This window comes from Cervus canadensis, chromosome 8, assembly GCF_019320065.1.
Source record: "Cervus canadensis isolate Bull #8, Minnesota chromosome 8, ASM1932006v1, whole genome shotgun sequence".
Taxonomy (NCBI): domain Eukaryota; kingdom Metazoa; phylum Chordata; class Mammalia; order Artiodactyla; family Cervidae; genus Cervus; species Cervus canadensis.
Window position 1 is genome coordinate 61,854,814 of NC_057393.1, and position 27,103 is coordinate 61,881,916.

Below are 27,103 nucleotides of genomic sequence, written 5' to 3' on the forward strand. Positions count from 1 at the left end.
GTGGCCAGGAAGTGTGTTGAGTGAGAAGAGGAAGTGAGTTTTGGATTAGCATTTGCTGTACAATCTTTGTGGCTTCATCTGTGGGCTGTTAGGGAAGTCCTTCTCACTGCACCTTTCCTTATATTGCTTTCTTGACAATATCCCAGGGCAGAGGCAGCTGGTTTTATAGTCACGCAAAAATCTGCTTTGCATATGTCATTGTTGTACTTTGATTCCAACACACACAAAAAATTTTCATACATTCCTCTTTGTCAGTTATTCTAACAGGCAGGTGAAAGCTGTAAAATCACACGTACAGAAAAAAAAAAAAAAGAAAGAAACAGAGGCTCTTAGAAGACTAACTGTGTGGCCATGGTCAACTGTAATTAAACTGACACATGAGCCTCAAGTCCAACAACTCCAACACTATAGTAATGTGGGACACAGAATATGAGCATGGGGTCCATAGAAGGAAATATATCATTCAAATTCTAGTCTAATTATCCTTTTATTCTTAATTGATTTGAGAATATCAAGCAGTTAATCATCTCAAATGGCCAAGGAAGCCATAAGACACACTATAATTATTTGAAAAATTATTTTCAATAATTTTTATTCAATTCTTTGCTAATATTTGCAACAACTAGGAAATTTGGTTGACCAAAGGATAGGAGAGGAAAAAATAATCCATGACCATTTCATTATGATAAAGACTGATATTTACTTATAGACCTTCTCATTTTTCTAAGAAAGTACCAATTAATAATGGCCACAAACAGCATACTTTACTGAATAAATAAAATATTAACTTATAACATATAAGCAGTGATTAATAAATAATTTTGCAAATCATTCTTACAGCTGACATAAACATATATGCCAATCTTAACATATATATCTAGCTTTATTTCATACTTTGTGGGAAAATGCCCCATCCTGTTTCTATTAACTTACCATGTGAACACAAACATGTGATTAAACCACCTCAGGCCTCAAACACTCGATCAATAAAACGAGGTGATTGGTTTTCAAGTCTGAGGCAACAGAGTCAAGCGGAAAGAACTCTGGATCTGGCCTCAGTTGAGACTGAATCCAGGGCCTGGTATCCTGTTAAACATCTGGCTGTGGGCCTATACTTCAATTCTTTGCTAATCTAGGTAAATGGAGAAATCACACCCTTCTCAAAGGGTTTGCAAGAATGAAAACAAACACACTTAAAGTTACCAAGCACAGTGCCTCATCCATAGGAGTGCTCAATAAAGAACACCTGATGATAACAATTCCTTCATCCCACAATCATTTATTAAACTTCAACTTTGTGCCAGACATTATTCTAGGTGTGAAGGATACAAGTAGTAACAAAACTGACAAAACACCCTGCTTAAGCACATTGGCACTGAGCCGGCACAGAGGTCTACAGCTCTAACTAGGAGGAGCTGTGTGCCTCACACTGCATAACCCTTTGATTCATTTCTCAGCCTCATTACAGAATCCAGAGCAATGGATCCCTCTGAAGTATCATCCCAGGCTGCTAGATCCTCACCATCTTAAGGAGAAACCACACACCAGAACGGCTCTCCTTGGCCCTTCTCATCATCACAGTACTGTAAACACCACGGGGGGCAGAGCTGGGCCTGGGCTTCACACTTATCCTCCACTTGAGCCCCTTTCCCCTCTCTTTGGTCAGAACGGTTCCGCAAGCCTGCCCCAGAGCCTTCCAGAAACCTCCGTGAAGGCTGAAGTTGCTTGGCCGCACTACCCCCTGCTTCCCACCAGAGGTCGCCCTCCCACACAAGCCCAAGCAAACAGAAGCTGGCTTTGCCTTCTCGGCAGCAGTGACATTATTTTCTTTCTCTATTTTTATCTATTAAAAAGATTTCTTCACAGCCATAACTTAGATCTCTACACTAAAATGGAGCAACAGGAAGATATAATGGTGCATTTCATTTATGAATGACCTATAATAAATTACTCTGAAGTGTCCCGAGTGCCAGGAGACAGAACGCTTTGTCTGCCCACGGACTGTATTTCACCTACTTTAATTTAGCTGACACATAAAACTCATTTGACATTTCACAGGTATTTGTGTGGGGGGGATGGCCTGTGGGAGGGGACCATTGCGGGGCCAGGCAGGCAGTGGGGGCAGGGGCAGAGCCAAGGATATTTGGTTCTTGTTGAGGGTTAAGGTGTGGAGCCTGGGTAACCCTGGCAACACGAGGTCATCGCCGAGCAGATTGTTGTCCAAGATGAGTTCCTCCAGGCTCCCGAACGCGCTCAGTCCTTCCAGTGACCTGCAATGACAAAGGCAACAGGAAAAATGATCCTGCACTAAATCAGGGAGGCCATTATGAGCCGAAATAAATATTTTAACCTTCCCTTTCAGGACTGGGAATAGTTTGGGCTTGGTGCCTGTCAGCAAAGTGAATGACAAGAATTAGTAGAGGGAGCCGGGGCGGGGCGGCGGGGGAGAAGGGGCCGCTGGCACTCACCGCATCCTTCACGCATTGCCAACATGAAGGATGAGGGTCACTTAGTGAGTAGCCAGGATCCAAAACAAAGGGCTTCAGATACGGCCTGCAGGATAAATTTGTCAATGTCTTGTGCCTTCAGGCACCCAGCCTCGGCTGACCCTAACCTCCATTCCCAAGATAAATAACTCTGTCACAGTTCACCTTCATTCCCTGGACACAAATTTAAGTTGTCATCCATCATTCCTGCCCAGAAATATCATACCCTCTTACAATAATAAATATAACTTCAAGTATCATTTCTTAGCGGTTCTCCTCTGCGCAGTCCTAGGAAACGGCAGGGAAGGCTTCCTTTCTCTGCATTCACCGCCTTTGACTTTCCCCCTACCTCTGCTTTTTTTTCTTTACTAATCACTTAATTTGCTTCTGCCAGCGTCCCAGTGGCTACCTCAAAAGGCAAGACATCCGAGGAAGCACACAATCACTCCAGTCCGAGGGGCTTTCTTTTTCTTTCATGATTTCTTTTTGTTTTTGTTAGGCAGTGGTAGGTTAAGAAAGGGGATGAGGGAATTTCTGCCTCAAGGCTCCCTGCTTGAAGTTTATTGTTTTAATTTATGCATAGTGGATTTCTCACTTTAGTTTTTGGAAAAAAAAAAAAAAGCATCAAATGCAACAATGGAGATGTGGAAGCAGTAAAGAAAACAGACATCTGAAAGAATAAAGTACCCAGCTCAGGGGTAAAACAGTATCAGAAAGGGGAAAACAGCCCTGGTAATAGGCATAGCTGAAAGTTAACTTATAAGGTTAGGGGTGCATGAGGTGCAGGCTGCGAGGGGCTGTTGTGTGCATGTGCCTGTCCATTGCACACAGTAATTACAGAAAGCCGCCCAGTGGAGGCACTCACGGGGCCAGGCCACATGCTCCCAACTCGTTCACCTGCCAGACCCAAGAGCTGTGCTGAGCTTGCAGAGGCTGACAGCTGAGCTACGATGCTGGCCAGAGGGCTGGCTTGCACGGGATCTCTGGCTATTGTATAAAATGTAACCAATCGGGGAGATGTTGTCTACACTATTTATGCATTTACTGATAGCACTTCCATTACAGACCCCCTTGCTTGCCTATGCTATGCCTGGACCTGTGGTGTGAGTGTGAACTTGAGTACCAGACCTTTATCGTGACATCCATCCAAAAGGACTCCAAAATTAATAGGCAATACTTGGGAGGTGAGAAAAGCAATTCAACCCCCAGACTTCACTGGGCCCAGAGCTCCACCAGCAGCCCAATTCCTGCCCCAAACTTCCAGGTGGCCCTCGCCAGGGCCTAGCACCCAGACCACACCGAATCCCTGTAACTGACACTATATACTCCACAGCGGGGTAGGGGGGTGGGGGTGTACTGCATACATCTCGGGTCAAGGGTCAACAGAGTCATCAAGTTTCATTTCCTCCTCCTCTCTTCTTCCTCATGTTTCAGGCAGGCAACACACAATTTATACACATGCAGTCAGGAAGCCCTGGTATTTTACCTCTGTCCCGTCATTTACTTGCAGCCTGAATTTGGGCATCTCAATAAGCCCCATGAGCTCCCTTCATCTATGTTGCCTCTAGCTCGTTGAATCTTATGGAGATTAAGTGAGAAAGGAGTAACAACTTACTAGCAAATACTGGTTTCATTCTTTTCCTTCCTCCTTTCATTCACTGACTTTTCTGGAAGCCCTGACCTTTGGTCAGGGATCCCGATGCAGGGGATGTGCAGAGAAATAGATGTGCAAAGGTGTGTAGTGAGGGTGGCTTCTCATGGAAATGCCAACCTTTCCTGAAGTCCCTTCCTCCTTGGGGGTTAATAAGTGCTGATGCCAAAGTGCTTTTCAGAACCAGCCCCTGTTTATCTCTAGGGGAGTTGAGGCCACCTCCACATCAGGGCACCTAACAGATGGGTAATAAGTCCTTGTGCTCAAACATCAGCTGGGCTCTGGTCAAAGGCACATCCAAATACACACCATCCCGGAGTTATGCAAATATAATGCTCTTATCAGGAGAATCAGCAAATGGTTGGCAACTGGCAAGCCTAAGAAAGCTCCTTTCCAAGAGTGCTTCAGGGGAGGCATAAAACAAAATGACACAGTCTAGTGAGGACAAAGCCTGAAACACTAGAAGGAGTGCCGCAGAGATGCCTTTCCCTCTGGGCGGTGGGCTCTGGGGCAGAACTCCAAACAGGAGGAAGACTTCAGAGAGCAGTTCAGAAGCTCAGGCCCAAATCCCCTGTCACTTGCCTGGATCGAGATCCTATTTTGCCATGCTATGTGATTAGCTGCTCATTTAAAAGGGAACCTTGTTACGTGGCGGGGGGCCAGGGGGTGCATATTAATAAATCCCTATCTTCATGTCAACAGTGTGATGTGCACTTGGTGATTTAATCAGCTAAATTCAGAGCTGAGGGATTGGGGACAGGAGGCAAAGAGTGTAATGAGGGGTAAAACTGGAGAGGACAGGATTTCTGGAGCTTGGCTGGCATGTGGAAGGCAATAAACAGATGCTTAGAAGTTGCCTTTAATTTTCACTTTAAAAATTTTTTACTTTTGTGTTGTTGTTGACATTTTCCTGGAAGAAGGGGGAAGAAATTACGGTGGGTCAATCTTTTATCTCATACCCCTCTATACAAGATGCCTGCAAAGAGATACATGCTATCAAATAAAATGACAAGGCAAAAAAGGCTCTAAGGGTCCACACAGATCTATGCTGTTCAAGGGACAGCTATGGTACAAGGAAAAGATGACAGGATCAAAAGATCTCTGTTATAACCTTGTATATGGACAGCAAAATACACCCCAGACCCAGGAGCCCTGGTAGAGGAGGTGACTGTCACTCCAGAGTCACTCACCAGCGTGGTTGGCTGTAGCTACAAATGCCTGAGGGGTGGGCCAGGAAGGCTGAGCAGACCTGGGTGCCATGGTCAGGGGCTGGACGGGGAGAGCAAGGCCAGGCCAGCTGGACAAAGGTCTTCCCAGCCCAGTGGAGAGATGTCAAGGGCAGTCAGGGAGACCCAATGTGTGGTCTGGTCTGTGGCAGGTGGTTTGCTCCGGACACCTAATCAGCACCTCTGAAGCACACTGCAGGCTGCCTGCCTTCACTGCACCAGCAGGAAGGCTGCCCACGATGTCACCCACAGGTACCATCTTGGTCCCCTGGTTCGCTGGGCTCTGGCTGGGCTCCCCCAGGAGCCACTGTGGCCGCTGGGAGAGTCCCTGCGCCGTTTCCAAAGTCACATCAAAATGACAAAACATCAGAACGCATTCAGCTCCAGCAGATTCAAACAGAGAGAACTTTTAAGTTTCCACTGTAATTAACCCTATCCTCGTTAAGATAATTATGATCAAGCTTCCTGTCAGAGTTAATATCCCAGCATCACTGCCCGTGGCTCCCACTCTGCCTTCATTAGCTTATAAAAACAGTGGCACTAAACAGGCTCCTCACCCTCTGCAAGCCAGGCCAGTGGTTGTGAGCCTCCAGGACGGAGGAACCTCAGGCAGGGCAGCTGGGCCCACGGAGGTGCTGCTCCCAGACCCGCAACCTCTTCTGCGCCTGGGTGGGCACACGCTCAGTGGTCTCCATCCTTTCCCAAAAGTTAGCTGCTCATCAGAATGGGGAAGGAGAAGACCTCTGGACCAGAGCGGGCCTGGGAGGTCTGGGGCAGAAGCCCTCACAGCAGGTCCCTGGGAAATGCCTGCACACTGACTTCCAACAGTGGTCACTGCCAAAGCTACAAGGACAGGACAGACAGCACATAGTTACATGTGGGGGATGAAGGAAGAAACATGAGAATGGGAAACCTGTGATAGGACTGCTCATGTCCCAGAAAAGGGCCCAGTTGTCTAACCCATGAGAGGAATTCTTTCTTTCTGCCATAAAATTCTTTTTATATCCTATTCAAATGCAACTCCCCGCCCCCCAGCCAAAACCCAGCCAGGAAACCCACCAAAGGACACATCCAGAGTTCCCAGTTCAAGAGCTGCCCCGCTCATTCTTGGGGTGCAGGCTGTGGTAAGAATTAGATCCCCCTTGTCCTCAACTCCCAGCCCATAGCGGGCATGATACTTCTGCCTGACATGAGGCAGACAGGGAACGGGAAGACAGGTAACCACGGAACCTGAGAAAGGTAAGTGTCTCTGTGGAACCAGAGTCACCTCAAATCCAGAACCAGAGGGTGGGATGTTCTCAAACCAATTAAGAAAATAAGATTTCCACTAAGATCTTTACCTCTCCCTCTATGATACTTACCTAAACATCCACATACATACTGTTTATTGAGAAAATGGGGAGACCTTGGACCTAGAGGACCTGACCCATATGTCTGATGTCCGCCACACTGGCTAGACCTAGAGAGTTTCCCAGGTCAGTCACTGTCTGCTCTTCAATGGTCTTTCCGTGTGACTACTGTCTACCCAGCTCCCAGCCAAAAGGATCTCATTGCAATGTCCCTAACAACCTGGAAAGTTTCAACACATGCTAAGGGCTCAGTGCCTCTTTGCCAACTGACTCCTGCTCAGCCAGGAGCCAGTGAACTGCTGAGAAAAAAAGCTGTCAATAGAATTCCAAGGGCAGGACAAAGAGTAAGCTGACGGTGACCAGTCAGGGGCTAGGGAGGCAGTCCCTCAATTCATATTTTTTCATAGGCCAGAGGGCCTCCCTCTCTTTACCCCATGGCCAACCGTCTGAGAGTAGGCAGAAGTGGTATTCAGTAAGTCTGCACCTGTACAACCGGGATGGTTATTAAACTACTTCAATATTTTCTTATCAGTTGGTATAAAATTGCAGCTCTGAATATCCAGGGTGCCCCACCCTGTTACCCTGGCCGTTCCCGTAGAGCTCCCAGACCTTTCCACAATTCAGCAACTAAGTGGTTAATGACCTTCTCACCCTCACTGCACAGGGCTTTTAAGGACCCTGCTTCAGCCAAGATCATTCTGATTGGTCAGTGCAACTGTTCAATAATTTAAACATCACCCTTGAAAGCAGAAATAGCAACTTGTGCTCTTTACTGCCTCCCACTATGCCAAGTGCAGTGTCTAGCACACAGCAGATCCCTGGGAAACACCTGCACATTGACAAGAACAGTGGTCACAACCAAAGCTACAAGGACAGGACAGACAGCACATAGTTACATGTGGGGGATGAAGGAAGAAACATGAGAACGGGAAACCTGTGATAGGCCTGCTCATGTCCCAGAAAAGGGCCCAGTCATCTAGGCCATGAGTGGAATCCTTTATTTCTGCTGTAAAATTCTTTTTATATCCTATTTAAGTGGATATAACTAGAGAGAATATATAATCTATAGTATATTACTATAGATGGTATATATTATAGTATATTACTATATATAGTATGATATATACAGTTATAACTATATATTTTCTACATATTTTTTCTGTCATTCAGGTCACATAACTGAGGATATATGTGCAAATAATAATAGAAATCAAGCCTCTATATTGTAACTATATAAGTAAAGGGTGAAAGTGTTTTTAAAAATAGAATGTGGAAAAGGTTGTAGGCTATGTAAGATTGTGTATACTGACACCGTCTTACAGTATATCACACGAAATTTGCCAAAGTCACTTCCAAAGCCCTACTGAGCCCCTGTTAGGATGGAGTGTCCCTGAGCTTCAGAGGATAAAATTCAACAATAGCAAAAGAGATCTGAATCCAAGACCAGTCAAAAATCTAAGGTAGTTAGCTATGAGTTTGTTACCTCTAAGGGGGATCAAGTCTAAAGCCATCAGGTATCATACTTAATAACACTAAAAAGCTGTTAAATATGATCCCTCAAGAATTATGGTGAATGAGAAAGGATCTAGAAGCCTAGAAATGGGTGCCTGTGTTTCCAATTATTTGAAAAGAGATGTAAAATTTCTTGAAATTTGGATTAATAAATTCATAAACTTACTTGCCTCAGACTATAGCTCTGAGGAGTCAGTATCTGCTTGTCCTATACTGTGAGGCAATATGTCATGTGTGTGATCATGCTACCCTTTTCACTTTTGTTGTTAGGAAGCTCAGCGCTAAACTGTGACCTAACTGTAAAAAGGTGGCACCCTATGGTCTCTATTCTGCTTTCAAACTTCAATGTCAAGACTTATAAAATTATTATAGTCTATCAGTGTTTTTCATTTTATTAATTCTAATAGGCTAGCTCAGTCCCTCATATAATGAGGTAAGATATCAAATTAATATAGCTTCACTTCACAAACATGCAGTTTCTGTGCATTAAGGACAAGTTCTGTGAGACAAGCAATGAATGTGGATGGGTGACTAAGAATAAGGATGTATATCTTATCTCCTTTTCAAAATGTCTTTGAAAAGAATTCTGGTAATTCTAATGATATCCTTGTGGCAGAAAAGCAAAAATGGACTAGAATATGACCACTGTAGGTAGAATCTTAATTGGTTCAAAAATGTACCTGAAGAATACTAATCAATGGCTCAGCTTGCTCTGGGAGAAGGTTCTGGAAACTTTGGTCCTGGTATTTTGCCAATGCCTTGGTTACTGACATGCTTATCATATCTGTGGAGGTCATCACCCTCAAAGTGTTCGTTGTTAGGTGTGCCCAGCTCTCCACGATCCCTCCTGCCAGGACCCTCTGTCCATGGGATTTCCTAAGCAAGCATGCTGGGGTGGTTTGCCATTCCCTTCTCCAGGAGATCTTCCTGACCCAGGGATTGAACACCGGTCTCCCGCTTTGCAGGTGGACTCTTCACTGCCTGAGTCACCAAGCTCCCATCACCCTAGAAAGATATTTAAAAGGATGCAGTAGGATTCAAAATGATCCTGCTGGAATCAGCTCACTGTTTCAGCCCACAGGATGACATTTTTCAATGTCTATCATAAAGATCTAAATATAAAGTTCAACTACCCCAAAATACACATTTAAATAAAAAATTAAAAGGCAAATGAAAACTGGGGAAAACATTTACAATCTCTCTGATAGTCAGTCTAGGGCTTAACATTCTTAATAGAGTGTTTGAAAATCATTAAGGAAAAGCTGAAAGCCCTAAGAGGAAAATGATCAAAAGATGGGGATAGAAAATATACAAGGAATGCAAATGGTCAATAATGAAAGTGTGGGATAAAATTTCAGCTTCATTGGGGATCCAAAATTTTCAAATTAAAAAAGATATTTTCACCTAACTAGAAAATTCACTGTTTCCTTAACTCTTAACATAGTCTTGTCAAAAGTTCAAAGTAACAGACTAACACAGCACTAATGGGAGAATGAAATTATTTTAACCTTTCTGGATGTCAGTTTATACTAAAGCCTTAAAAACTGTCACCTTTTCATCCAGAAATTCCAAGAATTCATTCAGCAAATATCAAAGAAGTGTATATGGTTTAAATATGTTCATTACAGCACTATTTATAATAACATTGTAAACAAACCTAAATGCCCAATGGTAATGGAATTATTACATAAATCTCCATATATATATGTGATAAATAGCATGCAGCAAATGATATCATAATTTAAAATGATATTATAGGCAGATATCTATTGAGCCAGTAAAATTATCAATTTAAGAACCTAAATTAAGTTATAATGCATGTAATACACACACAAAGATCTCATGAGTGGAAATTAAGTCATCCATGTGCTCCCTTCCATTTCCTATACAAATTTTCATCCGTACCACGTCTTCCATGTTGATGGTTAAGAGTCATTATTCTGTTAGCCGTTTCTAGTTTATAAACTCCTGTTATTATACCAAATTGTGCCTTGTAACATTATGACAATTCTTTACACACAAATACACTTTGATGCACACATATATATCCACATATCTAGCTATGGGTGGATGGTTGGATAAATCCCAGATATACACCACTAACCCTTTCCCTTTTATACTTTCCCTAGTTATTACATTTTCTATCATGATTAGTTTATAGTCAGGACATGCTCCAGTAAATCGCTGTTGCTGCTGTTGTTTAATTTCTGAGTTGTCTCCAACTCTGCTCTTTGGGGTTTCCCAGGTGGCGCTAGTGGTAAATTGGTGCTAGTCTTCCAATGCAGGAGATGTAAGAGATGCAGGTTCGATCCCTGGGTCAGGAAGATTCCCTGAAGAAGGGCATGCAACCCACTCCAGTATTCTTGCCTGGAGCATCCCATGGACAGAGGAGCCTGGTGAGCTACAGTTCACAGGGTCGCACAGAGTTGGACACAACTGACGTGACTTAGCACGCATACATGCCCTTTGCTCTTTACTGTCGCCCTCCAGGCTCCTCTGTCTACAGAATTTCTATTACCTTTAAATAAAACAAGACAATTCCCCAAACAGAAGTTGGAGGAGCCTTGGATAAAGAGGAGTGTGTATGAAGAAGGCTTAGTAAGTATGAATCTCCAAAGTGGGACTGCCACCACAGAAGCTAATTTGATCCTAGTCCACACTCCTGGCCCCAAAGTAACTACTGGGAGCTATGTTTCAATTCTTGGTGCCAGACTCTAAGAAGCATCAGCATTCAGAAACTTCACAACCGGAACCATCAAGCGGTTTGGAAGGGCATAAGGAACAGTGATTGAGACAGTCAAGATTATCTAACCAGAAGTAGAGAAGGCTTAGTTGTTTCGAAGTACTGAGTCTATGACATGCCAGAAGGCAGAATAAAAAACAAATTTGTGGATTTGAGAAAATGATATAACTTGGGACAAGTCTTGAATCTTTTTTTTTCTTTTTTAAACTTTTAAAAAATAGAGAGCTGTTTGCCAAAGGATTGAGCTGCCTTACGAGTCACTATATGCATCTGATCAGAGACTGGGAATCATAAAGGATGTTTACAGGGAATTTCGGCAGAGAGAATATGAGACTCAGTGACCTCCAAAATTCTACTCAGATTCTGTGCTTCTCTGACTAGACTCCTTCTGCTATAACCACAGTTTTCAAGGACTGCCAAGAGTTGCTTCTTCCTTGCCAGAAGGGTCTCATATGACCCAGCCTGGTGGAAAGAGGGCAGCAGAATTCTAGCTGTCATTCCCCATCATGTTCAACTCTGTGCCTTACTCTGCTCTTCTGGGTGGGATTGTGAAAAGTCTCTTTAATGCTTCCCTAACTGTGGGGACATCCTCATAATTAAAAAGGCACATGTCAACAAACTTACAGCCTCTCACAGGCAATAAACTAGATGTCAGAACCATAGCATCGTCTGCATGCAGTACACCCATCATAGTCTTCTTTATAGACTCACAGACTTTGAGTCCTAGGGGAATTTTAGGGTGTTTCATCCTCCACTTTCCAGAAAGTAACTAGTGCTCAGAATGGTAAAGCAGCTTAACTGAAACCATAAATAGTAACCAAGATATGTGTAGAACTTTTGGACATACAGTGCAGTATTCCCTCAACTATACCATGATAAACTACCTCTAAACAATTTCTAGTGGAGGTCTAGAAATAGAAGTTCACCACTGCCACGCCCTTTATCTATCCAATTCATTCATTGTATGTCCTCAAGTATAATGATCAACCTAGATGGTCTTCAAATTCTTTTTCCTTTCTATCTATAATCACTTCCTAGCTCTCCAAGAACAATTCCCTGAAAAACTAGTTTTTATAGTCTTTTTTTTTTAATGTGACTCTCATGAGGTTAAGAATGTTTTAGGTAGAGCTGGGTTGAAATTTACCAGATAATGGTCCCCTCTGCATATAGCTTATAGTTCATCCATTCATTCATTTTAAGAATGTTTTGAGTGCCCACTTGGTGCCTAGCGCTCTGCTAAACTCTCAGACCATAAAGATAGCTGAGGCATGGTCCCCGACTGTTAAGTAGTAGATACAAACAGGGAAGCAGCTACCATATGAGGCAGCATAGTGGGTTAAATTGGATGACGAGTCCTACTCTTAGGAAGGAGAGAGCTAGGTTTGAGAAGACTTCAAAGACAGGTTTTGAGCTAAGTCTCAACCCAACTGAATTCTCATCTTCTGAGCATATTACTTGCACTCTATGCCAAATTTGGTGGTGAAAGAACGTAAGAAGAAGAGATAACTCAATTCTGGCAGACAATAATTGACATTCCATAAAGCTTATTTAGCACCAGAAGGCATGTCTGTGACATCCACTTCCAGTATGTCAGGTTCTCAATAAGCACCTTCATCTGGGGATATGAAAGATGCACAAGTCATGGCACCAGTGTGTTTATCATCTATGGGAAGAGAGAAAAGAAGCTGAACTTGAAAGGGGAAGTCATACGGGATAGCATATATTAAGCAGTGTGGGCAAGATGGGCTCTAGATGTTGAGAGAAAAGTAATTCAGGCATTAGTGGTCACCTTTCTTGGTCCACCCAACTATGTTTCTGCTGAAGTCATTAAAGCAAGTGAATCCAGAAGTGAAGAGCATGTACCCTCCCTATGAACAGGCAAGATGCCCCCAATGTCTTGTTCCCATCACTCTGTCCATCTGGCTGTCCTCTTCTCTTCTCAGCCCATCTTTTCTACATTTCTCCTACCCTGGAGACAGGGCTTGGTTCTGGGTTTTGACTATGTCTCCAAAATTATTTTGATTCACGGCTTGAGATTTTACAAAACCACACATGCACGCACGGAGCCTGCGGCCTCAGGTTCTTGTTTGTTTTTAAGAGTCTAAAGAGTGAGTTTGTTTGGCGGGTTCTATAAATGGAGGTTTTCTTTACTGGGGAGATGTAAGGGCGCGGACATGGTGTGCTGCAGCCGCGGTATGTGTGCACGTCGCCATGGGGCGGAATCCAGCGCCCGGTGGGGGAGGCTCCCACAGCCATTGGGCAAACATATGTTAGGCCAAGAACACAGCTCTTCAACCTCATGAACTGTTTGCTTGAAAGATAACAGTGTCTCTTCCACACAAGCCTTTCACCACCCTCCACAAAGGGAATTTTTAATTCAACAGATGGTGTCTACTCATTGCAAACCAACCAGAAAAGTAGACATTTACATGGCTGGGCCTCCCGGCCCTAGGGACCCAGAGGGGCCCTCATCAAATACTTGCCCAAAGACCAGCTCCCCATGGGCAGGGCCTCCTGGAATGGAATCGGGCCAGGAAAACCAGCAAAAATGTGCCAACTGCTGATTCTGTGAGGTCTCAGTTGGCTGAAAAAGGTGAAAACATGTTTTCTGTCCCAGACTACAAGATAGCTTTATATCTCCTTCAGGAAAGAAAGCCCTGGGAAATATGGTGACCTCTGAAAGTGGCTTGCTACTGGAGCCTTTTTCCATCTTCTAACAACTCTTGCTCTGTGCTTTGCAAAAGCTTTCAAAGAACTGTCAGGTTTGCACTCCATTTCATACAATGGCACATTCTGGGCCCTGAGGACCAACACCTAACAGAAGTGACAGTGCTAGGAACAAAGTGGAGAGAGCAGATGCTTACAGATGCACAGAAATGAACAAGGGATTTTCCTGAGACTAAATGAAAGTTCTTTCATACTTGTCTGCCTCTCTGGTTATCTGATTGCTGCTCTTGGGGGTAGAATGTCCTACTGGTGATTTTCCAAGGCATGTGGTGTTCTGATCTTGTCAACTCAGTGAACCAAACACAAACATCGTGAGTAGAGAAAGTAAGAGCACTAAATTAGGGGACAGGAGCTCTATTTTCAAGTCCTAGATGTGCTGTAAGACTTTGGAAAAATAATACCACTCAGGTTTAACTTTCTAATCCATCACAGGGGCAAGAAAATCCATGACTTGTAGAGTTTGCATATATTGGAATGGGGAAGACAAGGGATAAGGTATAGTTAAACAAGCCTAGATAAATATAAGGGTTGCTGACATTTGAAAGACTGTTTTGAAAACAATAATGTGCATATTTTCAATAGAGGTTAATTAGTTACTGAAAAAAAGGAAGCAAGTGGCCAAAGCTTTACAAGAGATACTAATACTAACACTTATTCAGAATCAAAACAGGGAGAGGATCTTGGGGGAATCTTTGTCTGAAGAACGATCAGAGACCCTGATTCTTGTCACATCCTTGCCCCTTACTTTTTTGTAAACTATGGGGGCTGGATTCAATTATTTCAGACATCTCTTCCCTTTGTAACATTCTTTGCTCTGAAGTGTGTTGCAGGAGAAAAACACCCAAACAAAACCAAAGTTTTATCATATCTTTAATTATACTACTATTCATTAAAAAGTTCAGCATCAATGTGGCAGGTCAACCTTCCTGTGGCCCCAAAATGGGGTTGAAAGGCAGGGGTGCAGGGAGAGTTTCAAGTCTCAGGTATGAAGTTTGATTAACAAGGACTATCTGAGAGGGGAAAGTCGGGGGAGAAAAAAATACCACCCCTCCGCCCCTGTTTTTTCATCTTTCATTGCATCCTAGACTAGGGAGTGACAGGCAAAGTGACACAGTGCTCAGAGGGCAAAAGATAAATGTTTGATGAATTGGCCATTGGTAGGGAAGTGATAGGCTTTGTATGTGCATAATGGCTGAGCTGCCTTCCCGTGTCGATCGCCTGCCAAGATAAGAAGCCATAATGAATGGACCTTGAGATGCTCTGGACAGGAACAGTTTGCATGTGACTTGTTTTAATAAAATTAATTTTAAAAAGAAGAACAATAGCAATTTGGTGGGACCAGAAAGGCTGAGAATTACAAACATCCAGAGTGGACACTAACCATTGGTTTTTCCATTCACTGTGCTTGTCAAGTCAGCAGAAGGAAAAAAGGTGATTTTGTTACAACCTTATGTCATCAAAAAGGCTGTCTGTACCCAGTATTGTGCAGAGACCCTGAGATACAGAAATTAAATGGCTTGCCTGAACAGAAAAGTATCCTGATATGCACAGAATGGATCATTCATTCATCCATCCATTCATTCCTCCATCAGCAAAATTGAATGGAGCATCCCCTACCTAGGGTGAATGAAACAGGTCTGCTCCCATCCACAGTAGATCCTGGTGGGGCTGGCTTTCCCAGCAAAGTGAGGAACACTCTCCATGTCCAAGGACTCCTACTATGCTAGGTGTTGCTGCGATGCAGCCAGGACTGTACATCCTTGGACATGCCCTGCTCCAAGTGAATTTCTAATTTCTATATTTATTTCCAGACTTTGGTCTTCTGGCCATACATCTGTGCTGGGCTTCACTGAGCTTTCTAGGTCATCTTCATCAGAACAACACGCTGCTTGTGAAAGTACCACAGTGGTGTTTCACCACCAAGAGCAGCAGCCATAGAACCAGAATGATGGGCTTTAGCCCAAGTAGCCTCTAGCTATGCCTGTGAATAAATTACTTTGGCTTTTTCCATATATAAAATGAAGGATTGGAGCAGATGATTTGCTCCATTTTTTGACTAAAATTATTTGAGGCCTTGAGAAAACAAACACTCTGATAGGCCTGGGAGTCCAAACCTGGCTAAGATATCCTCATGTTCTCAAGGGGCCCAAGATCTCATGAAACAAGGGCAAAAACACACAGCCACAACACAGTGAGGTATAAGTGCTCCTTCTGCCCCCGGTGACCTTAAAAGATCTCTAAGTTCCCTTCCGATACTCCAATTGTCCTAAATTTAGCGTTCTAACATCTATTTTTCTTTGATTTTTAAGACAAAGTACAGACTTACAAAGAAGTTTGGTTATCCAAGCATTCTAACAGTCACTTCCACGATATTGTGCATTTTCCCCATATTAGAACAATCCAATGCAAAATGTAAAATAAAAAACAATTCCCCCTTTTGTATGGTGGCAGATGGTAACTAGACTTATTGTGATGATCATTTTGTAATGTACAGAATCACTATGTTGCATTTCAGGAACTAACACAATATTGTAGGTCAATTATACTTCAAAAGCAAGCAAGCTAACAAACTCATAGAAAAATAATCAGATTTCTGGTTACTAAAGTGTGGGGGAGAGAGAATTGGATGAAGGTGGTGAAAAGGTACAAACTTCCAGTTACAAGACAATTAAGTACTGGGGGTGTAATGTACAACATGACAAAGAGAATTAACACTGCTGCTTGTTACAAGTGAAAGTTGTTAAGAAAGCTCTCATTACAAGGAAAAACAATTTCTTCTTTGTAATTTTGTATCTGTATGAGATGATGGATGTTCACTGAACTTATTGTGATAATCACTTCATGATGTAGGTAAGTCCAGTCATTACACTGTACACCATAAACTTATATAGTGCTGTGTGTCCACTAAGTCAACAAAACTGGAAGAAAAAAAATAAAATAAAACACAACTCAGAGGAAAAAAAAAGCACCTCCTCCTTCCCGCCTCTGAATGTTTCCTTTTTGCCATGACTGCAAAAGGAAAGCCACTCATTACTAAACAGCTCAGCAAGGCTCACACTATTGGAGAATATAAAGTTTTATGAGCAGGTCTCTCCTCCTCTCTCTGGGTGTAAGTGAGAAAGTGAGTGAGAGAGAAAGCCAGAGAGGTCTGGCTCAGGAGTCCAGGGTGAATTATAGACTGCCGCTCAAGATTCACAGCTCTTCGTGGTAGGAGGTTAATATTCTCACATGTCATTAGGTCTGCTGGCTCTCCTGATGGTTCACTGAAGCAGGCAGCAAATTATTTCCTCACTCTGCAGAGGACAGCCCACTTCAAAGCAAGGGAACTCAGGTCAGGATAGGCCTCCGGGTGGATTCGTGACTTGGGATCACCAGGGGTTGTCTATAGGTAAGAATGGGCCCAAAGCCTTTGACAAAAATAACTTTTTGATCCGTCTTGACCCGGCTTTCAAGTCAGACCTCCAGACTTTATTCCTATCACCTTCTAAGGATAGAAGCCTGGGTAACCTGTCTGGTCATTTTATCGTCACTTAAAGTGCCTCCACCTATTCTCTGCTGCTGGACCTCACACCTACAGTTCACAGCAGAGCCTAAACATCTCCCCCTGGGAGGGGGACTTCTGGCCAAGGCATATCCAGCTAACCACGCCTGGACTCAAGGCCCGAAGGGCTGCTGCACTGCATGCTCCTTCCACCAGCGGCCACAGACTTGGTGTGTCCTCCTCCCATCCCAGTTGTCTTACTCTTGTCTCCCTGACAATCAGTTAAGCTCTGAGCCTACAGGATCAATGGGTTCTATCTCTTTGTGTCTCCCCTGATGACAGGTAAGTAGGAGGAGAGAAAGACCTACCGACCTGCCCTGAACACAGGCCCAAATCCTGATCTTGTCTCCTTTCCATAAGAAAGGGACAAAGAGAGCCCGAGAAATGTTTACAACATAGGCTCATTCACCTATTTCTTTTCAGGTACCTTGGAAAATACTACTTCTAAGGACAAAATGAGGAAAGAACAGTAAAGGCACAAGATACAGAAAAAGTCAGGGGGAAACTCAAGGCTGTCTCTCCTCAGGCCCCGAATTACTAAATAAGTATGTGTCCTGCACATACCCACCACAGTCTGTATTCTGTCTTCCCAGGTTGAGGTTCTTTAAACAGCAAGAAGGCTGTCCTTGGGGGGAAGCTATTGCTAAGAAACCTGCACATGAGTGCAGCCCTCTCCTTCTGCACAATCTGAGAGAAAGTGCGCCCCCTCCCCCAGGGAGGGGTTTGAGGGGAACTTCCAGGGAGCCTGGAGGACATACTTCTAACAGGCCATGTCTGGGCACCATCCCAGGGCCTCCTGAGTGACCATCGCAGCCCAGGGGCCAGGAAGACGCTCCTGTCCAGTAGCTGCAGGGAAGTCTGACCAGTCTCCCCTTATAAAGGAGATGGGAGGGGGGATGACAATACTAACATTGGGCAACCCCCTGGCCCCCACTTCAAACCTGGATGCGCAAACGCAAGTTGGGAAGAGCTCTTGGTAGACAAGAAAGCACTGGGGATGTAAGGGGCAATCATCCCTGTTCCAACCCTGTCTTCTTCCCCTGCTGCCCTCACCCGGAGATTTTATCTTCTGCTTCCCACTTCTCCCTTGCTATTCTCCTAGAGAATTCTACTCCCTTGGCTCAAAAATATTATGACCTTCTTTAACATCATAGGTTTTTCATAACATACAAAACAAACAGAATCACTGGGAAAACAAACAAAAGCACAGGTACACACCCAGGTTCCAAGGATCTGTATATATACCGTACAGAGGACTCAGAGGTCAGGCAAGTAAGCCCAAGCTGCCTCACTCCAAGTCAGACTCTAAAACCAAAGCTCCCTTGAGCTGGTCACACAGCTCAGCAGTCCTCCCACAGCTCCATTAAAGCATGTTGAGTGAGGCCTCAAGGGCAGAGCACTACACTAGTGGTCCTCAGACTAGACTCTAGTCCAACTCACTCAACATGCTGTGTGTGAGCAGGGCCCTTCCTTCCCCTCTCTGGGACTCAGATTCCTCCAGAGCAGAATAAAGAAAAAGGGGTGATATTACCAGGGTGTCTAGTAGTGTGCATTAGAATCTCAGAGATCCTTATTAAACACACAGAGGCCAAGGTCTACCTTAACCTACAAATCAGGTTCTTCATGGGTGGAGACTGGATGTGTACAGTTAATTCCCCACATCATTTCTATGTACACAGAAGTGTGACAAAGAATGGGGGTCCTCCAACTCAAATACCCTCAGGGACCAGTCAGGAATTGAAACCCTGTATTTCTCTCTCTTTTTTTTTTTTCCATTTATTTTTATTAGTTGGAGGCTAATTACTTTACAATATTGTAGTGGAAACCCTGTATTTCAATGAATCCAAGGTTTATCCATTACAGAGATACCATTATCCCATGTCTTCGTGAACGAGAAAAACCACTATAAGTTAAAAATGACCCAATGCTTCCTACCTGAAAATGCCTCAGGAATTCTCTTCCTTTTTGATATCCTGTTCATTGCTTTGCAAGAAACTATGAATCAAGATCATTACTCCAACAACAAATATTTGCTTTATAATATCAAGTTTATGCCCTCTCCATTTACACAATTCATTTGTCGTTCCATGTCAAATCACAGTGAATTTTCAAATAGCAAGTGATTATATATATATATCAACTGAAGTGAAAATAATCAGAACTATAACCAAGTTGGAATGTGTACTGACAATGACGTGAGAGCTGCCTCGTGGCCAATGACAAATTTAAGTAGTCATCAATTTTAAGATGGATTCAGGGATGTTAAAAAGTGAAAAAAGATTATATATCTTAGAAGAGATAAGATACAGAAAATGGGTTGCCGGTGGGGGGCTGCTCTGGAGCGGCGGCGGCGGCAGCTGGAGCCCGGTGCTCGCTCGCCCGCGCGCTTGCTGAAACCGCGCGCGCTGGCCCGGGAGCCCCTCGCTGGATCCGCGAGCGTCGCCCCTCCTGCCCCAAGCTCACCCTCTTCCTCTCGCGCCGCCTGCAGCTGCCCCGGCGCGGAGAGCCGACAGGGCCCCGGGGCTGAAGGTAAAACCCCACGGAAGAAAAATGAAGTTCTCCTGGAAATTATTCAAGAGGAAGATGGAAAGGGCTATCTAAAAGAGACTTGAGAGCCGCAGACCACAAGACTGGGGCCAGAGGGCTGGCAGTGGAAAACCCTGTTGGGTTGCGATCTCTCACTGAAAAGTCCCAGTTGCCTTTTTACTTCCTGCCGAAGGAGGGAGAGAAGGAGCAGACCATGTCCATAGCCTTGAAGCAGGTGTTCAACAAGGACAAGACCTTCCGGCCCAAGAGGAAATTTGAACCTGGCACGCAGAGGTTCGAGCTCCACAAACGGGCTCAGGCCTCCCTCAACTCGGGCGTGGACCTGAAGGCGGCCGTGCAGCTGCCGAGCGGGGAGGACCAGAACGACTGGGTGGCGGTGCACGTGGTGGACTTCTTCAATCGCATCAACCTCATCTACGGTACCATCTGTGAGTTCTGCACCGAACGGACCTGCCCTGTGATGTCAAGGGGCCCCAAATACGAATACCGGTGGCAGGATGACCTCAAGTACAAGAAGCCGACTGCCCTGCCGGCCCCCCAGTACATGAACCTTCTCATGGATTGGATCGAGGTCCAGATCAACAATGAAGACATCTTTCCAACGTGTGTGGGTATTAATTCCTGGCTGTTCTATTAACTCTGGACCGTTGTGGAGTGGCTAGACCAACTCAGACACTTGGAATGCAAATGCTTTCGTCTGCTTTGTACTAAAAGCCATGAAACTCTTCAAGGGGAAGGACCAGACCTTTTCCATGTCTTTTATTTCTTTATGCTGCTGATCATTGGGTCTGCCTGCCTAGCAGGATGAATTTACAATTCAGTTTTAGGGCCTTTGGGTCAATAGAGATGAACACTGTCCTCTTTGCCTTGTTGTATCTCTGAGGCCCAGCATGGTGCCCTGGAACCTTTTAGGCCCTGAGGAACTATTTGTAGAATGACTGAAAAAAGTACTTATGCTGCTGCAAAATATTATTGAAAAGATCTGAGAAGGTTGGGGTATTAAAAAAAAAAAAAAAAAGCATTTGAAACACATTGCTGAAATCACCTTTATATGGGGCATGTGTCCACATGTGGGATGTGGGAAGTTGAGGTGGGGTGTATGGAAGTAATTGCTTATATAAAAAAAAACATATATAACTTGAAAAAAAAAAAAAAAGATACAGAAAATGCAGGTAGGACAATAGGGACTAGTGAGGACTGAGGAAATCAGAGTACATGCTCTACCCAAAGGCATCCACATTTGTACTGGTGTTGTCCACAAGCAGCAGTAGGCTGCATTTGCCCATGGGCAGGACAACCAAATAATTTGTTGTCTAAACCAGGGCATCTCCCAGAGTTGAAGGATAACTGGTTATGCCAGGAAAACAGGCTTTAACTAGAATAGTCCTGGGCCAACCAGGACAGAAATTACCCTACCCGTAAGCAGCATAGAAACCCCTGGGTAATGTGATGACCAGCACTCAATTAATTCTAATATTCAGATCTATAACACCATGCATCCACTGAAGCTATTTTTCAACCTCTATCATTAAAACTCCAAGCAAGGCTGACCTCTTAATGCCTGTAGCATTCACCTACCTCTCCACATCTGCCTGGCAGGCCCCCACAGTGATCCCTACAATTGTTTGAAAAGATGTGATCAGTGGTTCTCAACCAGGGGTGACTTGCTCCCCCCACCCCCGAGGATATACAGCAAAGTCTAAAGACAGTTCTGGTTGTCAGGCTGGGAGGTACTGCTGGCTCTTGGTGGGGAGAGGCCAGAGATACTGATAAACATCCTACACTGAACAGGAAATCCCCCACAACAAAGACTTATCCAAACGTCCCCAAACATCATTAGTGCCGAGGCTCCCAGCATTTGCCCTATGTTTGGATCCCTCTTCACAAGGCATTCTTTCCACAAGGGTACTGGTTATACTGGATTAAGGGCTCACCCTGCTCTAGCATGATCTTATTTTAACTAATTATGTCTAAAGTACTCCTGTTTCCAAATAAGGTCACACTCTGAGGTCCTGGGGTTTAAGCCTTCAATATATGAACGTGGGGGAGACAGTCATCCTATAACATCTCCTAAATGACTACTATTCCCATCAAGAGCACCAAGGTTCTCATCGGTGCCCAGGGAAGTAATGCCATGAGGGCAGCCTCTGTGAGCAGCTGTTTGAGCCAGGCCTCAGAATATAAACAGTGCTGCGGGAGTCAGCCCCATGCTTGCTTCTTAAACCACATTCATTTTCACTCTCCTTTCCCCAGACCTGGCTTCCTATTCCTGGTTTAACACAACCATCATTCAGAATTTAAAAATACAGCACGCTATTTATCTAAAGTTCACACTTGCATCCATCTTCATTCTCTGAGACACGGCCATGAGCCTAGAGGTAAGTGAATAATGCTGGCATGAAGTCCATGTCCAATAAAGGTTTGTTCCTTTTTCTTTCCCCTCTCAGACCCAATGATGATGTCACAAAACCAGGATATCATGGAAGGGGATCTTGGGCATTCATTCAGAAAACTGTGACTCTCAAACAAAAAAGCATTTTAAAGATTCTTGTTAATCCTTGGCTTAAATTAAGAAAAGGCAGGGAAGCCATGGCTATTGTATTGACACCAAAGAAAAACAGACTGAAGAGGAAAACAAAACGACCTACTAAAATAAACAAATGCACCAAAGCTAACAAATCAGAACAGACTGAGAACCTTAGCACAGGTGCCGTCAATGCTACAAACCTCAGCAGCCGTCAGAAGGCATGGCCATGAGTCAGAGATCACCAACACCAGAGGAAAAAAGTTAACATATGTAAAGAGAACATCCCCAGCCTTGCTTATGCCTGAAGTATTAGACAGTTGCTGCATTCAAATTGTTTATAATTCTCATGGAGAGACAAGATGTCGACATGAGGAAGTTAAACAATACGAGATTTAAGGAGTAATTTAAGATCACAATAGAACTGTAACAAAGCAATATATGATTATATGCCAAATAAACAATATAGAAAATAAGTACAGGAGCTTGGAGGGAGTGATTCCTTTAGACTAGAAGTCCAGGAATGACACTTCCTATGACGTAGATGCTCAACGGAGATTTGAAAAGTATAGAAGTATATACTGTATCATATCTTTAAGAAAACAGAGGAGTGGGCAATAGAGGTTTTAGGAAGATTTTAGAAGAAATATTATTTAATAATTAAAGACAACTAGTAAAATGTGTCATTCTGGGGTCACTCTTAAATGACCCCAGAATGACAGAGATGGGCTGTTAGGACTGATAGTGGTATTGGGGGGCAGCTTCCAAGATGACACCTAATGATTCCTTCCTTCTGGTGTTCATGTCCCTATGTCATCCCTTCAGCTTTAATGTGGGCTGGACCTAATGAATACAGCAAAGTGATGGGATCTCTTTTTTTTTTTTTTTTTCTTTTTTTCGAGATAAGGTGACAAAGACCATGACTTCTGCTTTGCTGGCTCTGTTTCTCTTTTCCCCTTTCCTCACTCACCTCCTTGAAAGCTAGCAGCTATGTTGCCATGTTGTCAGTGCCCTGTGAAGAAGCCCAGGTGGCAAGTAACTGAGAGAAACCTCCAACCGGTACCCAGGATGAAAATGGGGCCTCAGTCCAACAGCCTGTGAGGAACGGAATCCTGCCAATAACATGTGAATCAGTTTTGAAATAGATCCTCCCTAATTGAGCCTTGAGATGATTACAGCTCTGTCTGTCATCTTGGGGCCTTCCTGGTGGCTCAGCAGTAAAGAATACACTGGCAATGCAGGAGATACAGGTTTGATGCCTGGATCGGGAAGATCCCTTGGAGAAGAATATGGCAACCCACTCCAGTATCCCTGCCTGGGAAATCCCATGGACAGAGGAGCCTGGCAAGCTACAGTCCACTGAGTCACAAAGAGTCGGACACAACTTAGCAACTAAACCATTATCGTCTTAATTGCAGCCTTGTGAGACTGGATTAAGTCACATCTAGACTGTTGACCCACAAAATCTGTGAAAAAAATGTTTGTTGTTTTAAGCTATTAAATTTGGGGGGGGGAGTGATTTGTTACACAGCAGCAGCTAACTAATACAAAGGGCAAGGTGCTGATGCCTCTAATTATCTAATTTGCCTTTCCATCCTCAAGATAAATGGGTATCAGAAGAAATTAACTGACATTAGGAGATAAAAAAGAACAAAGGAAAACAAAAAATACTTATAGTGATTATATATTAGATTTTGGGTGTCAGCCAGTTTACATTTACATGTATGAGTGAAGAGACACAAGCCAAACACCAGGTGATCTGGTCTCCAAATCTCTCCTAGTAGCCTGTCCTAGAGGAAGTAGATATTCAGACATTGTGTCCAGGGATCTGGCCTCCTGAAGTGGAGCTGGGACACTCTAGGTCAGGTCTCCCATAAATAAAAATGTAAATGTGTCATTCCCTAGAGCACAGAGCCACACTCAGGGATCCACGGCCAGGGGTATCAATCCTACTATGCAGGCTTTTTCCTGGACACCATCTCCTAAAAGCTTACAAATGAGTCCAACCTGATGAACAAAAAGATTCAATGACTTGAGCTCATGTCCGTGAGTCAAAGTGGCAACAGTCTGCAGAACTTCTGCCTTCTCAAAGCTGAGTTGCTACTCTGGGTCAGGCCACCCACTTCTGAAGGTGTACACTTTGGACCCTGGAAGGGACAGGGTTAAACCAGAACTCACTGTAGGGATTGCCTTTCTGTGTGAGCACCTACACAAGATCTTGTGTTGGAGTTCCCCGAAGCAGACTTTGAGATGAGGACATGAAAGTAAGACTTTTACTTGGGAGGTGATCACATAAAGCATCAGAAAGTGAGTTAAGAAAGGGAAAGAAGTTAATAAAGGATGTATGATGAGGTAGGTTACTGCTGAAGGCCACTGGGATCAACCCCTCTTTAGGGTATGGATCAGTAAATTTTTCATGTCAACAGTCAGATAGTAAGTATGTTAGGATACGTCAGCCACATCATCACTGTCGCAATTACTCAACTCTGCATAAGCAGCCACAGATAGTACGTAAATGAATGAGCATAAGTGTGTTCCAATAAAACTTTATTTACAGTAACAGTTAGCAGGCCAGATTGGACCCTGGAGCCAACTCCTGTTCTAGAGTAGCATGGGATGAAATGTGGATCACTTCTTAGCACAATCTCCAATGAGATGTGAGGGAGCTGGGATATTTATCTCTCTCCTCCCATCAGTCATTGATTGAGGGCTGAGCAGGTTCCAGTGGCCCAAGAAAAGAGCAGCAGCTTCGTGCACACAGGAATGGTGAGTGCCCATGGGCTACACGTAGGGTACTCACAGCTACAGAGACCCTGTCCCAGCCTAATCCACTCTTAGAGAGGACAGGAAGAGGGAGATAATGGAAAAAGAGGAAGGGAGCAAACACAGAGGATTTTTAGGATGGGTAGTGTTTCTCCTCTCTCTCTATGCTCTACTGGACTTTTAAGGAACTGTCACCATAAGGAATACAGCATGTAGAGTTTTCCAGTAACATAGTTTACCTGTTGTCCCAGAAGTCCTAACCATGTCCTGATCATATCGGAAGCCTCACCCCTTTAGTACACTGGGAGACTCCTTCCTCCTTAAAGAACATCTTCCCCTGTGCACTTTGTTTCTTAATTGATATTAAAATGTTGGTTGGTTGGGGAAAAGACTGGGAAAGTCAACAGAAGAGATTGTGCATCTATGGCATCGCTGATGCCAACCCACTCCATCCTCACAAAAAGGTCCCCCTCCTTCTACACCCCAGTTAACGTCAAAGAAAAAAAACATTAAATTAAATCATCTTACTATGTAATTGGGACTAGGCCTCAGGCTGCAGCAGTAAAGAAGGGATTAAGGGCAGAGCCACCTGGGCAGCCATTCTCCTGGGTCCCATTACCACCCCCCTCACTCCTTTTTATAGCCAACAGATTAAAATGCGAGCCTAGCAATCTTTGATCTTTCACTTGCTGACACAAATCCTTTCAAGCTTCCAACATTTTCTGCTGAAGTAATTAGTACTAATTAAAAGGTTTCCAACAGTCTTTGCTCCGTTTTTTTTTTTTTTTTCCTGTGTGTCTCCCCCTGCTCCCCCCCTCCCCAAAAGAAACTGCTTTTACAAGTACCTTCCATCCCTGAAACACGGGCATCCCTCATTTTCTTTATCTGACTTGGCCAGATCAAGTAGATTAGTGACTCCATTATTTCAAATACAAAGCCAGACAACAGGTTTTTACTATCGCTCCTGACCTGTGGGGAGTGCATGGGCTTAGACAGAAACAAGCATCTTGGCTTGTATGAAAAGACAGGCCAATTATGCAGGAAGAGACACCGTGCAGAGTCTTCTTCAGCCCAAGAAAAGATAGCCTTTAATGATGAAGTGTTTCTCTCCAGTGTCATGCACCCTCACGTGTGTGTACGCGCGCACACACACACACACACACACACACATGCTGCTTTACTGCACAAACTGACAAGCTGCAGAAACTTGCTTCCTTGCTTGCCTTGTCCCCATGCTTTTTTGTTTTGTTTTGTTTGGAGGGGTTATGGGGCAGAGAAATATCCATATAGACTATTTAAAGGATAATGTCAAAAAGTTAAAGGACCATCTTAGCAAAGTTTGAAAAAGACTTAAAGGGAAACACACATCTGCACACATGTTTAGCCATGGTTTCAAGTTCCCAGTTGAACAATTTCCCCTTTGACCCTTTGCCATGGGGGCAGGGGCCATGGAAGCTTGGGTGTTGTATCTGAGCTGAAGCCCCGCCCTGGAGCCAGTGCAGCCCTGACTAGGGCTTCTCAGACACACCAAGGCCCACAAGCATCCGTCCCTACAAAGAGGGCTGCTGGGGTCTGGCTGGCAAGACACATCAGGTCAAGGAGGGGAGGAAGCTGGTATAGACTAAAGCCTACCGCAACTGGGACTCTATTCCTCACCTTTGACTTAGCAAGAATAAACACGGAAAGGGTAGACGGTATTAAAATCTCACTTAATCCCCTTCCATCTCTTTCTTACAGATAGGAAGACTGAGACAGGGATGGCTGTTTCCTCCTCAGAGCAGCTCCCACCCACCTCAGCCCACCGCCCCCTAGAGGCAGGTGTGAGAACTGCTCCTCTTGGCTCAATGAGGGCAGTACTACAGATACCAGAAGTGGCCCATGTGCTCAAGGCCACACATTAGTCCACGACGATTCTTCCCAAGCTCTTTAGTTCATCCCAGAGGTGGGAAAATGAGATGGCTCACATCCTCCCACAACCTTCATGCTCACACCCAGCTTTTCCGGGAGGTTGGGGCTGACCCCCACCCCCCACCC

At 44.2% G+C, this 27,103-nt stretch overlaps 2 protein-coding genes across 4 annotated transcripts in view; one reads left to right on the top strand and one right to left on the bottom strand.

Annotated features, from left to right (window-relative positions):
- Positions 1-27,103, bottom strand: part of LRMDA (leucine rich melanocyte differentiation associated) — a 1,119,641-nt gene that overhangs the window by 494,977 nt on the left and 597,561 nt on the right. For all 3 annotated transcript variants that reach the window (XM_043476453.1, XM_043476454.1, XM_043476455.1), the window contains one exon: positions 2,144-2,270. In XM_043476453.1, the coding sequence (XP_043332388.1) occupies positions 2,144-2,270 (127 nt within the window). The remainder of the gene's footprint in view (positions 1-2,143; positions 2,271-27,103) is intronic.
- Positions 19,963-20,419, top strand: LOC122445995 (MOB kinase activator 3B-like). The gene has a single exon (XM_043475640.1). The coding sequence runs from the start codon at positions 19,976-19,978 to the stop codon at positions 20,417-20,419; it is 444 nt and encodes a 147-aa protein (XP_043331575.1). The 5' UTR covers positions 19,963-19,975.

Bases quoted from the DNA above. Each gene is read 5' to 3' on its own strand.
- LOC122445995 (XM_043475640.1), top strand. From the start codon at position 19,976: ATGTCCATAGCCTTGAAGCAGGTGTTCAACAAGGACAAGACCTTCCGG.